The 16,057-nt window shown below is 48.1% G+C and overlaps 1 protein-coding gene across 1 annotated transcript in view; it reads right to left on the reverse strand.

Annotated features, from left to right (window-relative positions):
* Positions 1–14,769, reverse strand: part of LOC130372868 (protein O-mannosyl-transferase TMTC2-like) — a 47,279-nt gene extending 32,510 nt beyond the window's left edge. The window contains exon 1 of the mRNA XM_056579029.1: positions 14,341–14,769. Coding sequence (XP_056435004.1) covers positions 14,341–14,423 — 83 coding nt within the window. The 5' untranslated portion in view covers positions 14,424–14,769. The remainder of the gene's footprint in view (positions 1–14,340) is intronic.
* Positions 14,770–16,057: the final 1,288 nt, after the last annotated feature.

Here is a 16,057-nt window from a genome sequence, read left to right on the forward strand (position 1 = left end):
CCCACCACCTCCTCCTCCTCCACCACCTCCAGACACAACACTGGCCACTCACAAATATTGGTGGATTCTAAGCAACCAATCAGAATTCTTTCCGCCGAGGGGGTTTTGTCTTCAAAGGAGGCACACCGGTACGAGCCCAGCGTCAGGAAGTCCGCCGTCTCTGCCCTCAGAACAGCGCCGTTGCTTTCATCTACTACCCCACACACACACACACACACACACACACACACACACACACACACACACACACACACACACACACACACACACACACACACACACACACACACACACACACACACACACACACACACACACACACACACACCCCTCATCCATAGTGAAGCCACCCCCTTCCTCCTTCTCCATGGGGGTCAGTAGCCATAAATCCAACAGCTTTCAAAGACTATTGCGTTGCACACGGTTTGTTGTTTTGTGAGTGGAGGGACAAAGCGCGTGACGTTGGGGTCATGTTGAGGCGTCTACAGATCTGCAGGAGAGACGGATTGACCCTGTGGCGGGATTATAATGAGGGTCAAGGAACAATGTTTTTATTTACTTGGAAATGCTTTCATGCAACAACACAGCCGTTAATGCAAGAAAAATAATACAAGCTTCTTGTGGGTCTTCAGAGCAGGGGTTCTGAGCTGGTTCAGCCTCAGGACTTACATGGGTCTTTAGTTATAAAGTCACAACCCAAAGAGATTGACCCATTTATTTACTTATATTTCTGCAGTCATCAATGCCGACATGTACAGTTAAACAGATGGAGCGACAAAAGCTGCAACACTTGAGGCTGAACTCAGCCATTTAAACATGAATTAACATCAACGTTTGATTTAATTCATTGGTTTTCTTCTAAAGATGAAGGCGTATGCTGTGCGAACCACTCAAAATGCCCTTGCGACCCACTCGAGAATCACTGCTATAGATTATACTGCTGATGGAGGTAAACAAGATTTAATATATGCATATGTATGTTTCTCGCTCGATTGGAAATGTTTGCAAAAAATCTTTAAGGGTAAAGGTCTGAACACCCCCACTAACCCTATGTTCTTCCAAAAGGGAGGGGGTGGGCAGGGGGGTACACTGGCGAAGAGTAAAGCTCCAACCCCACCGGCTCTGCTTATTATATTCGCTGTTCCAGCCACGAGTGAGTTGACCCGAGGACCCGCCGCTGAAGTTAATGAAATGTGGTGACCCAATCAGCGCGTCTGACACTCCATCAGTCGTCTCTCAGGGCATCGATCCCCCGTCCTCGCCCACCTCAGGGGGCTGATCGATGGCCCCGCGTTAGCCGCATCGGCCAATCAGGGGCGGGTCCTGGCGGGCTAGCGCCGCGGTCGAGGCTAGCTCAGCAGGAAGAGGAGGAAGGACGACCCGGACGCACCACGGCCGGGTGAGCGATGGCGTCGGCAGGAAGGCTGTAATGAGCCCTCAGGACCCACAAGAAGAGGAGGCCCTGTGTGTGTGAGTGTGTGTATGAGAGAGAGAGAGAGAGAGAGAGAGAGAGAGAGAGAGAGAGAGAGAGAGAGATAGTGGGGGAGAGAGAGAGAGAGAGAGAGAGAGAGAGAGAGAGAGAGAGAGAGAGAGAGAGAGAGAGAGAGAGAGAGAGAGAGCGAGAGAGAGAGAGAGAGGCAGAGAGAGCGAGAGAGAGAGAGGCAGAGCGAGAGAGAGAGAGGCAGAGAGAGAGAGAGAGAGAGAGAGAGAGAGGCAGAGAGAGAGAGAGAGAGAGGCAGAGAGAGAGAGAGGGAGAGAGAGGGAGAGAGAGAGAGTGAGGCAGAGAGCGCAGAATAGTAGAGAGAGAGAGAGAGGCAGAGAGAGAGAGAGAGAGAGGCAGAGAGAGCGAGAGAGAGAGAGGCAGAGAGAGAGAGAGAGAGAGAGGCAGAGAGAGAGAGAGAGAGAGGCAGAGAGAGAGAGGGAGAGAGAGGGAGAGAGAGAGAGTGAGAGAGAAAGTGTGACTGAGTGACTGATAGAGGGAGAGAGAAAGAGAAAGAGAGAGCGAGAGATAGAGGGAGGGAGACAGAGAGAGAGAAAGTGTGACTGAGTGACTGATAGAGGGAGAGAGAAAGGGAGAGAGCGAGAGAGAGAGAGAGAGAGAGAGAAATCAATGGCTAATAAAACGAATGCTCCTCACACTCCCCCTGGGGGAGGGAGGGGGAGGAGTGGGAGGAGGGGCTGACGAGAAGTTCTTGGGTGGGAGGTTCGAAGGGAAAAAACTCACACCTCGTTAAACTGCAAAGTTAACTATATTTTTTTGAGGTGAAAAAGTATTACTTTTGGGCGGGGGGGGGGGCAAAGGAAAGCACTTGGTAGCTTATATCAAGTATAACAATTATTGCTTTTCAGTTTTTTATTGGGTACAATCTCTCATAGGAAACAATAAATGTGTCAAAGCAACGTGCGCTCATTGCCAATTTTTATCCCAAGTGTAGGATTTTGCACCTTTCCCAAACAAGAGATTATTGTTGTCCCCCGTCGTCCCCTCCAATAAAAAAAGCTTTGTTTTTCCCTGACAAACCGTGAAAACTATTATTAAATGCTTGATATATATTGGCACCTCGGAGCGGCCCAATAAATAAAAAAACAAACGTCCCCTGGTGTTGTGTGGGAGCCTGCCTCCATCTCTTTGAGAATCCCTCTTGTGATGTATCAAAGAGCGCTCAGACTGAGTTTCAGCGTGTCAAGGCCTCTTCTACAAGTTAGAAAACCAAGTCGCGCTGCAGAATGTAGCACATCAATCCATCTTGCAGTTGGTAATTTATGCAGCCACATTCACACCGCTAATTATTTCATCAATTTCTTCATTTAGTGTTTTTGTCGTTGATTATTTTCTCAACTCTGTCTGTCTGTCTGTCTGTCTGTCTGTCTGTCTGTCTGTCTGTCTGTCTGTCTGTCTGTCTGTGTCTATATGGTGTATTTCTCCAAGGCAGCTCATTCATCACCAGCGTAACTGTTCTTGTTGTATATAGTATTAGTACCTTTACTCATCAGCTTGGCAAATCATACTGAACCACGGATGAGAAAGCTTGATTAATATAATCATATTCCCTCTATTGTCATTACTAGTAATCAAAGTCATCAAAGCAAGCTACGATCCAGGCTCCCTAATTATTTTTTCCCCCTCTCTCTCACACACGTGCATGGTGCACGCAAGGACTCACGCACACACGCAGCCAGGCACACACGCACACACACAGACAAATAAAGTGTGGTTGCTGCAATTTTAAACAATATAATGTTATTATTAATAGAAAACCACAATGACTTGAATATAAATAACCTTTTGGGGTGCATGTTCAGGGCTCGGGACAGAGAACAATAGATCTGAGGCTCAGAGGGATGCTCTACCGACGCCACAGAATCCATTGAATTATCATTTCCACACACAGGCACACACGTTTACGTGCAAAAATGCACATATGCAAAACAACACCAGATGCAAAGACAATGAGGTTACTTACTTATGCAAAACACATTCACACCCACACACACACATACACAACAGCACCAATTCTGAAACACACCAAACACACACACACACACACACAGGCACACAAATGCACACATACACAGACTGCAAAGGGTAAGAGACTGAATAGGGAAAAACAACAGCCTGATCCGATTCATCATTTTCTGAAGTGGCTTCGTGACAACTTCATTTTCCCTCACTCTCTCCTTTTCTCTCCCCCTGCCTCCCCCCTCTCTCTCCCTCCCGGGCCACTCCAGGACTCTGTCGGCGGTTTTGAAGGGCTTCTTGGCCGCCTCACGCTCACCACACTGAGCATGCCGTCCCCCTCGCCAAGGAGACGCTGTTTGAGCCAATCAAACAGCTCCTGCCTGGGCCTGGTGTGTGCATCAGAGCAGGAAGGCTCTCTAACCACGCCGGCTCCCCGATCCTCCTCCTCTCCGGTCACTTGTTCCACTAGTTAAAGCATCGGCGAGTTACAGCGGCGTGCGGAGGGGAGCCAGTGTCTCTGGCCCTCTCCGAACACAAGAGGCGGACGCTTTTTGTTTTGGGGTTTTCAAACGTCTACCCGGCGGTTACTCCGTCTGAACAAAGGGCTCGACCGAGGCTGGCGCTAAGCTGCTTTCGGACCGCTGTCCGTCCGTTGGAGGGGGGGGGGGGGGGTTTGGGGAGTTGGTTAATAACGAGAACCCGAGCCCTAATTGTCGATGACAAATGGGCCTGGCCAGCAGAGGATCCATGTGTTGTGGTATCGCCAAGGGAACAGCTGGAGAACAAAGCGCTGTACTGTTCCTGCTCAAGAGGCCTTCTTGTGTCCACATTCTCTCCATTCACCCTCTCCCCCCTCTCCCTCCTCTCCCCCCTCGCTCCCTCTCTGCGTTCCACTGGATCTGATTTGTAATCGAAGCATATATGTATTCCCTCAGACGCCTCTGGCATTGTACAGGAGAAAAAGACATGCACCCACAGAGGACACTTGAGGATAAAGGATAGGGGTTTTTCTCCACCAACGTTCTGTAAAGGGCTCCTATGGACAGGGTCCCTCCAGAGGCAGACTCAACCAATTAGTTCTCTGCGTTCAAAGGCTCCTAGATCTTTTTTAAATAGTTTGATATATTCTAGACATGAACCTAGAAATAATCATCGGAAAATTGCAGCTGGCAGTATAATATTATCCGTGTTTGTCAAAACTACAAACAGACATCCACATATTCTGGTCTGTTTTAAAAAATGCCATGGGACTGTATTATAGAAAAACATTCAAACGAACGTCATAAAACTATAATATTCCCTTTCCGAGACTGATGAGAGGGACAACTAGAGAAGATCTCGTGCCAAGATGTCGTGGCATATGCTGCAGCGCATTATATGAGTTTCTGCTCTTCAGACTCCATTCATCATTTTTGATGATTTTTTGGTAAAAAAACAACAAAACATTTCATTGCATTTCAGATAGTGTGCAATCAGATTCATCTGCACTGGAGCAGAAGCGGTTGAACACACGATCGACAGAGCGAACCTCTCGTTAGCAAAGGATGCTATCCCACTACCATACTCTGTGCACTACCCCATACTATACTATACTATACTACTTCATACCATACCGTATACTACGTATGCCTCTGTGTGTTGTTGAGAGCAGAGCTCAAGACAGAATGCTCTTTCAGACACTATTTCAGCAAACCTGTCTGTTGCATGACAGGAATGCCCTTTCACCACCACAACGATTTGTGTATGCTGCGGTGATGCAATGTATATATACAATTTGGGATGGACATTTAAACGTGTAATGAAGATAATAAAACCGGATACCAGCCAACTGGTCTTAGCCCAAAAGTCCTTAGCCCTGGCTTCTATGTACAGCGTTGTTATTGATCCCTGTAACATATTCTCCCCGTTTACGACAAATGGCTTTCTGACACCGGACGGAGATAAACGCAGTGTGCCTGAGGACTGAGGCCTCGGAGAGCGTTATCAAATGTCGATCCCTCCCATCCATCAGGGCCGGCGCCCCTGGTGCGCCACCTGTGGAGGCGAGGCCATGTTTATTTATAAAGACATTCCTTCTGCCTCTAATGCGCTTTGGACCACAGCTCCTCCTCGGGAATAGCGTGCTAGGAAAGAGGAGACGGTCGATCCCGACTCAGCTAGATGGACGAGTGAAGGATTGGGCACAATTAAAATGGGAGGAGACTGACGGGATGGGGGGGGGGGGGGGGGGGGGGGGAAGAAAAATCACGGAATTGGAGAAAATTGGTCTAAATGTTTCCTGACCCTCCTCTGTGATTAAGGATGGAAACGTAACTGAAGGATGATGGGCTTCGTGTGGATAAAAGAAAACATTGACGGCAACAATCAGGCCACAACGGTTTGGCTTTCCCAGGGCGAATGGGAAATGATTTACTGCCCCAACAAAAAAGAAGGAATGGCGAGGCCAGGAAATTACAATTTCTTGTGAATCGGCGGGCGCGCGGAGGCAGAGCCAGCACAACAACACCCAATCCCGCTGTTGTCATGTTTAAACTATCTGTTCCAATCCCCCTTCCCTTTTGTTCCAGGAACACGGTTTCCATCATTGCTCTTCCCGAACGGCAGCCTATTGTATCACTGGGATGTGTAACACACACACAGACACAGATACACACACACAGACATACACACAGACACACAGACATACACAGCGACACACAAACACAAACAAAAACACGGAGCAGCAATCTCTGCTGTAAATAACACCGCCGGTAGAAGGACCTCTTCTCTCGTTCGTTTATCTGCGGCTCCACCGAGCTGGGGAGAGGCGCTCCTCCATTAATGGTCTTATCAGGAGGTAGCAGGGAGAGGGGAAAGCCAAACCACCCCCCCCCGCCTCCCTCTGGTAAATCAAACCCGGACGGCTTGACTCATCACATATTCCAAAACGGAGTAGAACACTGAGGCGTAAAAAAGACTGGCAGGATTTACAAGAGCAGGTGCCTGGCCATTTTATTTACAACGTGTTATGGCAAACTATAAAAGGCTTTGTTATGTTCATCAATCATAATCAATCATCTTAATAAAACCAACGCCCCCTCCGCACACACCTCACTACACGCTTTGTGATGCAGCGCAGACATCAATAATTATGATTTTTATTGTTCTTCGGCACATTATTTAAAACGGTTGAAAGGGTTGAAAGCTGACATTATTAAGGCATCGTTTCTGCTAACATTGTCACACCTCGTCAGCCATTTCCGTTAACATTTGGTACACTGCTGCCTCGGACCTCAAGACAGCAGACACGGACACCAGCAGCCCTGGTCCCTCAAACCCCCAGGTTTATGAGCGTGAAGCACCAACCGATCGTTCTGCCCGAGGCTGGGCCTCAGCCTGGTCCAAACCTCCCCGAGCCAGCGGCAGGTGGGTGGACTTTCACGAGAACAAGGTGCCACTATGCATGCAGGGAAACCAAGTTGAGGGCTGAAAATAAAAAAATGTTTTCCAAAGGTCTAGGCCATCTTTACATTCCCTCCTCCTAGCAGGATGGGACGTATCAGGTAAAGCAATCCTAACATTTGTACAATATTTACACAATGTTATCTGCTGTATGGGGAGCCAGCTCCTGGAATTCAGGCAAATAGACGATGATACAATCTAGGTCCTTCACATGTTGCCCATACGTTTGAGTTGTGTTTTCACAGGATGACCAGATGTGCAATCACAAAGCCCTTTCTTTATGTGCCATGCTTACATTGACACAGAGCTTCCGAAGGCGTACAGATACGAGCGATGGAATAACAGGGTTTTGTTATCTATACATACAGAATATATGTATAAGTTTCACAAAATACTTTGAAATCAAACTATTTTCACAAAGTGCTGGCGTGCCATCCCGAGTCGTCTCGACCAGCACGCCCCATTGAGGTCAGCCTTTCCCCTCTCTTACCATGAAACCGTCTCAGCCTCAAGGGTCGTAAAGCGCCAAATATTCCGAAAAACCCCAAGAGAGTTCAGCTCAGATCACGCCAACCACAGAGGGACAAATCAGGGCAGACTGTTATTTTAGATCCTCCTCAAGGCAACTTCCAAGACCTGAAGTATGCCAGCAGGTCCCAAACGTGCACGCCAAGCCGAGCGCACGTACGGTAGACGTGCCGATGGCAGAATAAACGACGAGACAAGACCTTTGAGGTCGCGGTCGTCGGATTGTATGGAGAGCATTGTCAGCTGCGGTGAAACAATAGTCATGCTTAGTTTGCTTGTTTCGATGAAACGGGGGGGCAAGGGGGAGCAACCCTGTCACTTAAAGACAATACATGGCTATTGATTTAAGTAAGGGAGTCATCTGATACCGCAGTTTGGTTTTGTATTTCACCGCAACTGCTGTAAGGCATTTCCTGTTTTGGCTTTTCCGTCCAACTCTCTTGTCTTGTTTGTCTAAATGGGGAAAGTTGATGCCAGCTTGTACGTTTCGCACTGTGTGAGGAGTTCTTCCTTTCGCTGACAGGGAGGGGTAGGGGCTTTAAGTGCCCCAAGGTTGAAATTCAACCCCACCACCCCGACTCCGCCCCACCCCTACGTTGCTGATCAGTGGCTTCGGGTCTCCGTCGATAAAGAACTGTGAAGCCCATTCGTAAGGCCGGACGAGGCCCTTATGAGGTGACGTGGTTCTCTTTGACCTACAGCTTCAACGCACTGCAGTATTTACACTACGCCACATCGCCATTCTGCATAAATCCAAAAGCCACGGAATGTGAGTTTGTATGTCAATGCGGGTAAATGAGGACGGCCCACTGCCCATGGAAACCCAGTGTTTTGGGAGATAGGGGGGGGGGGGGATTCAGATGTTGCTCATACAAGGAGACCTGCGGGACTGAGTTTGGCGGGCGTGTCACGTCTTGGCAGGCGGTGGGCGGGCTGGTGGTGCTGGTGGGGGGGGGGTCTGCCAAACCTCAGAAAGTAGAAGTAAGGGCCAGCCAAGGGTGAGGAGCGGCCCCCAAAGGCTACCCATCCTCATAGGCTGACAGGACCCCACGGGACCAAGAGAAAACAGACGGAAATAGCAAAGCCTCCGACGTTCTGCTCTGCTCGAGACTCCAGGGTGCCCTTCAGACGAGGGGGCCATAAAACTTTATCGCCCGTTATATTAATTAGGCTTTAAGTACGGAGCCCGCCAGCTCTTTGTCTGAGATATGATGAGTCGTGTCATGCTATTGGAGATTATGAATAAAGAGCCGTAAAGAACCAGCAAATGTCTGGAGTTTAGATGTACCTGACGCTGATCCAAACGTGATTTCATAACGGGCACAATAGGTTCTCTGGAGACGGAACTCAACTCATACAGAAGGATGCTTTGGACCAAGAAGAATTTGACGTGAAGATAAATCAAGAAAAAAATAAATAAAATTGCCATTCGACAAACCGGATTTCTCATGATCTTATTTGAGGTTCTGAAGTTAAAGTTTCCAATGCAGAACATCTGCGAGCTTCTCTGACAGTCCCTCTCAGCTGACCACAGAACGCTTACCAGAGTTCAATCTGCTTCTAATCAGAGCTGGTTGACTCTCCATTCACACTCTGCCATTGTTTGAATGACAGGCCATGGTTCTACTTCCCCACAGCAAGGGGCTTGTTGGTGCATCAATAGCCACACTCTTCCATGGGCAATAAGTAGAAACACATGGATACGCTTTGGGGACAGTGAGTTCATGGCTAATCCAGAAAACTGGTCTTTTTAAGATGATTTGAAACCACACATTTCAGCCCTTGACTGTTTCTCCTCCTAATACATAATCCCTGATGTCCCAGAATGTGGTGAAAAAGTAGTTTTCCCTGTAAAGAATCTTAGAATCCAGAGATACTTTATTCACTGGTTTTATTCACAGCGCTGCCAATTCTCTTGTCCTCAGGCTTATGCTTTATACTTATTCTTTGTTTTTCACTGACTATGAATATGAAAGTTATTCCTGGAAGACGCTAGTTTCCCCAAAGTATGTCCCCAGCCTATATCCACTTGGGGCATTGCTCATATTATAACACCATTAACACATCTAAGCCGGCCATAATTACAAACACAAACCAGAGACTTTCAGGAGGAATTGGTTGTAATGACTTGGGTGTGCCAGGATCAAGAAACTAGGCATACGCACGAGCTAGCTAAATTACAGCTATAAGCTGTAATATTACAGAGAGTGGCTGTTATTGTTAAAGGACATCCGATAACTCAAGGGGGAGCAATTTGGTATTCTTGAAATTGAATATTAATTAGGTAGTTCCCAATGCATTCCTTAAATACTCCTTAAGTATTACAACAGGTAAAGTTGGGGAGAGGAAAAAGACACTTTGACTGCTTTGAGCGACATGCCTCATACTACAATAAAATATTATTAGGGCACTTTCCTTGCATCCCTTGAAGTTAGTCTCATGATTCCCCAAGCTGTGATAGAACAGGGGAAGTGAGGGAAACGTTCATTTTAAGGCATTGTGACATACCTCATACTACAATAAAATATTACCAAAAAAGTTTCCTTGCGCACCTTTCAGCTGTTTGTCCGACAGGGAAAATGAGAAAGAAAATCGAAAAAAAGGCAATTTTAAGACGGAATACCAGCTTATGCGACAATAAAACGATCACAGCAATCAATGCAATCAGCCCCACAAAGACCCAAACGATGAAAGGTCGCGACCCTTTCTGTCATCGTCTTGCTTACTTATTCCTTCATTCCCTGTTGTTTTACCGGCTGCTGCTGAACATCACTACACACCATCAACACAACAACGCTCCGCATTAACGCCGTTTCCTCCCACTTATTGTAATTGCCCGAGACACATTTTCTGTGCGCTAGGCCACATGCAGGGGAGCTCAAGAAATAACAATTCCCTTGTTTTCCGGAGTTCATCCCAAGGCTTCTCAGTGTGCTCCTTGGTGATTGGGTGTTGTTTAGTTCAAGAATTTCCTCCTCACATCTTCGTAATACTTCAAGTGTGTTTGCAGCGCTGCTGTGTGGTCTGTCATCATTTATTTGTGCGTTTGTATTAACACTCAGCGGTCAGTTTAGAGCCCTCAAGAGTCCATACAATTAGCATGCCGCGGCAATAATCGTTGGACCTCAGAAACCATGACAGAGAGGCAACAGATGTGGAAATCAACAGTACTGTAGGCTGTGCTCGTCCCAGAATAGCCTTTTTATTGCCTTTTAAGACATACGCTGCTATTTATTCAAGAATATGACAACAATTAAATATATAATGGGGAAACAACGTGACTGTTAACTTATTTGAAACCCTTGCATGAAAATATGAGAGGTAACACCTGAAATGACGCCTTTGCCACATGATTTATTTAGTGTCTATTGCAGCGATTGCCACAAGGTTAAAACGAGTAAGCTGTTCATTTGCAATAACAATGCACATTCTTCTTCAACAGTATTTATCCATTTGTTAATCTCAATACTCTCATCTCATCTGGTAAATGTGTCTGGCTCTTTTGCAACTGCACCCTTACTCCTGTTCATGGGGGAGAAAAACTCCCGATGTAATTCATATTGTACAGCTATTCTGCTTCGACAGAGAAGACAAGACAGCTAATAACAGCCGCCTTGACCTTACATGACGGTAATGTGTCAAAAGCCAAACCCCTCCCCCCCCCTCTTTATCCCCCCACCCCCCACCAGGCTGTTATGAAACAGCCAGGGATGTTTTCACTGGGCTCCCTGGGGAGTCATAATGTCATCCTGAGTCTGAAGCAGAGACTGTGCCGTGATGGACGGGGGGATCACAGATGTATCTCAGGAGGACGGCGGAGATACATGAGGGTGGCCCCTGAAGGAAGCCATTGAACTCATTGAGGGCGAGTTCGTTGACTGGGCCCTTCCTCCTCACGTCCCCTCCTTCTCCCCTTGGGTGGTTCGGGGCCCTTCTCCCCTTGGGTGGTTCGGGGCCCTTCTCTCCTTGGGTGGTTCGGGGCCTAGGGGATAGTCTAAGGCAGTGGTTCTCCAACTATTTAAACATCAAAATATTTTTTGATATTTTTTTCCAAGAGAAATACCCCTTTTAACAGAACAAAAGATTTTGGTAAGGGAAAAAAAATGTGAATGATTATAAATAATGTGTTGGGTGTAATCATGCACATTGAATGGGTGGTGCAAAATGCTTAGTTTAATAAAGAACCTTGGCTTGTGCTTGACTCATCATTTTTGAAATCCATTGGATTACATTTTATTAAGGGGTAAATAGTGAAACAAAACGGGTGTTTGACTACCCAGCCGTTCATGATCGAACACCACTGTCGACACCTCTGTAGTCATTTCTACTATAGGTAGAAATGTGCTTATGCTCATTATGACATGTACCTAAAATCAAAAGTACTTTTCATCGCTCTGGATGAAAAGCATAGGCTCATAAATGTAGCAGTATAAAAGCTTCTCTTTGCCTGTCTGGCTGAATTCCTAAAAAGTCACATTCTCACTATTATTGAAATGTCAACACCACATGGCCCTTCATCGATAAACACCCAGAAGGTCACGCTGACGTGCATTCAAAACGGAGGTTCACGACAGATTTATTTCGCTCAAACTCCATCACATCATCCGAGGTGTTTCGCCAACATCCTTCCTCCAGACCTCATCGGCTGCCTGAGAGAAACGACCCAGATATCCCCCAGCGATAGCAGTCTCCTGGAAATAATGACTAGTTAAAATTTCACAGGCGGACTCTTAAAGCACCACCATAACGCTCAAATAAAAGCACACTAGTTTCACCTTTTTACAAACTGTCTGGCTCGAACGTGTAGTTCATCTCTCTCTCTCTCTCTCTCTACGCTCAAAGCCGCAGTCACATGGTACGGTCGACGTGGCTCCTTATTGGCCGACGGCTGCTAGGCCCGCCTCCGAGACAACCAAGGAGGAAAAACACTTGAGGTGATTCAGAAAGCAGGGACCCACCACAAAGCCCCCCCCCCTACACCCCGCTCCGGACACAGACATTTAGATCACAGAGCAGGGGCTGATAATAATATCATAAACACAATTTAAAAAACACAATGATTCATTGTGGGTTATTAAGGCTGTTCAACGGATAAGTTAAGTCAGGTTTCATACAGCCCAGGATTACACATAGCCATAGGTAAATAAGTACACATCTCAAGAAGGTCTTCAATGGCTCACTTTGTTCCTCCCCTTAAGCCTAAAGCCCTTCGACAAACTAGGGAGGTGGAAGGTCAAGTCAGAAACCTAATGGGTAAACTTATCTCCACTTTGCTTTCTCCCACTTCCACCTCCGTCCATAACTCCCTGTCCCCACTCCCCCGGAGAGAGAGAGAGCAAGAGCGCGAGAGAGCGAGAGAGAGAGAGGGAGGGGGAGAGAGAGAGAGAGAGAGAGAGCGAGAGAGCGAGAGAGAGAGCGAGAGAGCGAGAGAGCGAGAGAGCGAGAGGGAGTGACAGGGAGCAGCGGATGACCCTTGAACCCCAAGGAGAAGGATGCTCCTTGATAAACGAGCGAGAGAGAGAGAGAGAGAGACAGGGGGGGGGCTCAGGTCTCTGATTAGTCTGAAGCTTCCTGCGTCTGAAGGCCCCGAACCACAACACAGCTTCTGTCTCCCTGGACTGCCCCCCCCCCCCCCCCCCCCCCCCCCCCCCCCCGGACGGTGATGAATGCACCGGAGGCCGCGTGGAGGCTGAACCTCACCGCGGGTCAGCTCCAGGGACCAGCGCCCCTCCGGCTAAATGTCACCTGAGGGGCGAGTGACAACCAACCCCCCCCCACACACACACACACACACACGCACGCACACGCACACGCACACACACACAGTGGGATGAAAGGCCACACGAGGATGATAAATGGAGAGCAGTTACACACACATTAGAGGAATACTAACGCATGGCACGTAACTCACAGACACACACACACACACACACACACACACACACACACACACACACACACACACACACACACACACACACACACACACACACACACACACACACACACACACACACTCCCTCGTTCTCTTTCATGCACACACCTCATGCATCACCATACACAGGAGAGTCCACTACCTCTTGCTGGTATGATATGAATGTCTGGGAGTTTCTATGGTGAAGGAGAATATACTCTTAGAGAGGCTGGCTGTGTGCTATACCTCATATTAATAAAGACATGGATATCGCTGTGCTATGAAATATTTCTTCTTTAGATTTGTTTCACATATCTGCCTGTGCAGCAGTTCAGCAATTCTAGGTAGTGCATGTGCTATTACGGCGTTGTGGGTAAATCATTTTAATGTTGTAAACTCCTTTCAACACGAGTCACCATAAACACAGGTGCAGCCCATACACTCACGCTATATGGCGCAAGACTCAAGAGCACTGGTGTTGGTCTTTAATTAATTGCCCGGTTCCCAATGGGGTATTATGGGAATGCAGGCTATTAAAGGAGAGCATCCATCCTCGTGAGTTCATTAGGAATTATTCTATGGGATCAGACAACTGGATTACCCCACACTAAAACGCGGCTAACGCAATTTACAACATAAAATTGCGAGCCAACGTACATTTCCACATTTCCTTGTCCCATAAGGTACTCTACCCGTTGACATGTTTATCTTAGGATGGAGCGAGCGGGAGCGAGAGAGAGACATACATCCTGAAATAAACATCTAAATGGCATCTACACATCCCCTCCGGGTTATTCGTTCACTATGTGATGAAACAATAAAACAGTACAGACACCGGCAATGTACGGACAAAGGCAACGACCCCTTCGTTCAATCATATCCCCCCCAACCCACGTCTCCTCATATGTGTGTCAGTGTGGCTGAGCATCGCATGTCAACAGAAGCGGCGGATGGTGTTGCCATAGGTACGGCGGAGAAGAGCCCCCCTCCCTCCTACCTGTCATCGTAGCAGAAATCCGCGTCCAGCGTGTTGAGGTAGAGACACACGGCGACGGCGGTGCACGCCAGCTCCGGGATCATGTCGTTAAACAAACCAACCAACCAAAAGGAAGAAGAAGTAGATGAGGAAGAAGTGCGGGGAAACGTCAGAGTGGATCCAGGTCTCTATGAGCTGCTGCTGGTTCGGCCGCCGCCTCTAAACAAACGGCGGGCATTTCCCAACGCGAGCAAAGTGTCCCAAAGTTTACACACACGCCCATCCCTTTTCCCTTTAACCCATTTTGCTGAAGGCGTATGAGAAGCGTTCATCGATAGAGCTGAGTCGGGACGGTGCCGTCTCTAGTGCTCAGCCGCTATGTGCATGCCGCTGCCTCGCGCTCCTCTGTGTTTGCATCTTGTGTCGCGAGCGTCGCGGATCGCTCGCGAGCAGCGCTGTGGTGGTGCTGCTGGGAGCCGCGTGGGGCTTCAGATCCTCTGAGCATGCGCAGAGCAACGCCTCTGCTTGCCTTGCTCCAATTTACATCGCTTTGATTGTTTGATTGAGAGATAGTCACCTCGGACCGAATGTTTTTATTAAAAATCCATATGTACAATTCCAAAAAATACTGAAAACAATGAAAGCTTAGTGATGGAAAGTTTTCATTTGTGTTTTGGTTTTTTTTCAGTTGGGAAACCGCGATGCGGGGCTCGGTTTCCTGCGGAGCACCAGCTGGACCGGAGCAGGCTGCCTGTCTGTCTGTCTGCCTGTCTGTCTGCCTGTCTCTGGCCCGAAAGAACAAACCATCCCACAGAGGAGAAGAGGAGCACAACGAAACAGATGGTGGAGAGACAATAATGTAGCCTACAGTGTGTAAGGGCATGGTGGGAGAGAGAGAGAGAGAGAGAGAGAGAGAGAGAGAGAGAGAGAGAGAGGAGAGAGAGAGAGAGAGAGAGAGAGAGAGAGAGAGAGAGAGAGATGCAGACAGACAGAAAGAATTGGAGAGATACAGAGAGAAAGAGAAATAAGATCGATAGAGGCAGGGAGAGAAAGGGCACGACAGAGAGATAGAGGGAGAGAGAGATTTTCAGTAAACTTAACAACAAAGGCACGAAAATAACATAAATGAACATAAATAGACAAAGGGAGAGAGAGAGAAAGCAGGAGATAGAGAGAGAGACAAGGAGGGAGAGAGAGAGCGAGAGGGAGAGACAAGGAGAGAGAGAGAGAGAGAGAGAGAGAGAGAGAGAGAGAGAGAGAGAGAGAGAGAGAGAGAGAGAGAGAGAGAGAGAGAGAGACAAAGACAAAGACAAAGAGGATGTGAGCAGGAGGACTGAGACCTCGAGGCGTTCTGTAACGCCGCCATCCAGTGACCTCGACTCTGGAGCCCGTCCTCCCGGTCCGCAGAGACCTGTTGGATGAGTTAGGGGGGGGGGGGGGGGGGGGGGTGTTGTGTCTGCTGCCCTGCGGGCGGATGATGAGGTGCTTCCCTGGTTCCCAGCCGGGTGGGTGGAGGTAATGGATGGGGGCCCTCACGTGTGTATGGATGGATGGGGACGGGGGGGGCCTGTATCAACACTCATATATGGGGGGCACTGTTTTATTTTTTTGCACCACAACAAAGTGTGGAATGCTTTTTGATTGATTTGGGAGGAGGAGAGAGGGAGGGGAGAGAGGGAGGGGAGAGAGGGAGGGGAGAGAGGGAGGGGAGAGAGGGAGGGGAGAGAGGGAGGAGGAG

This window comes from Gadus chalcogrammus, chromosome 19 (assembly GCF_026213295.1).
Source record: "Gadus chalcogrammus isolate NIFS_2021 chromosome 19, NIFS_Gcha_1.0, whole genome shotgun sequence".
In the NCBI taxonomy this organism is placed as follows: Eukaryota; Metazoa; Chordata; class Actinopteri; order Gadiformes; family Gadidae; genus Gadus; species Gadus chalcogrammus.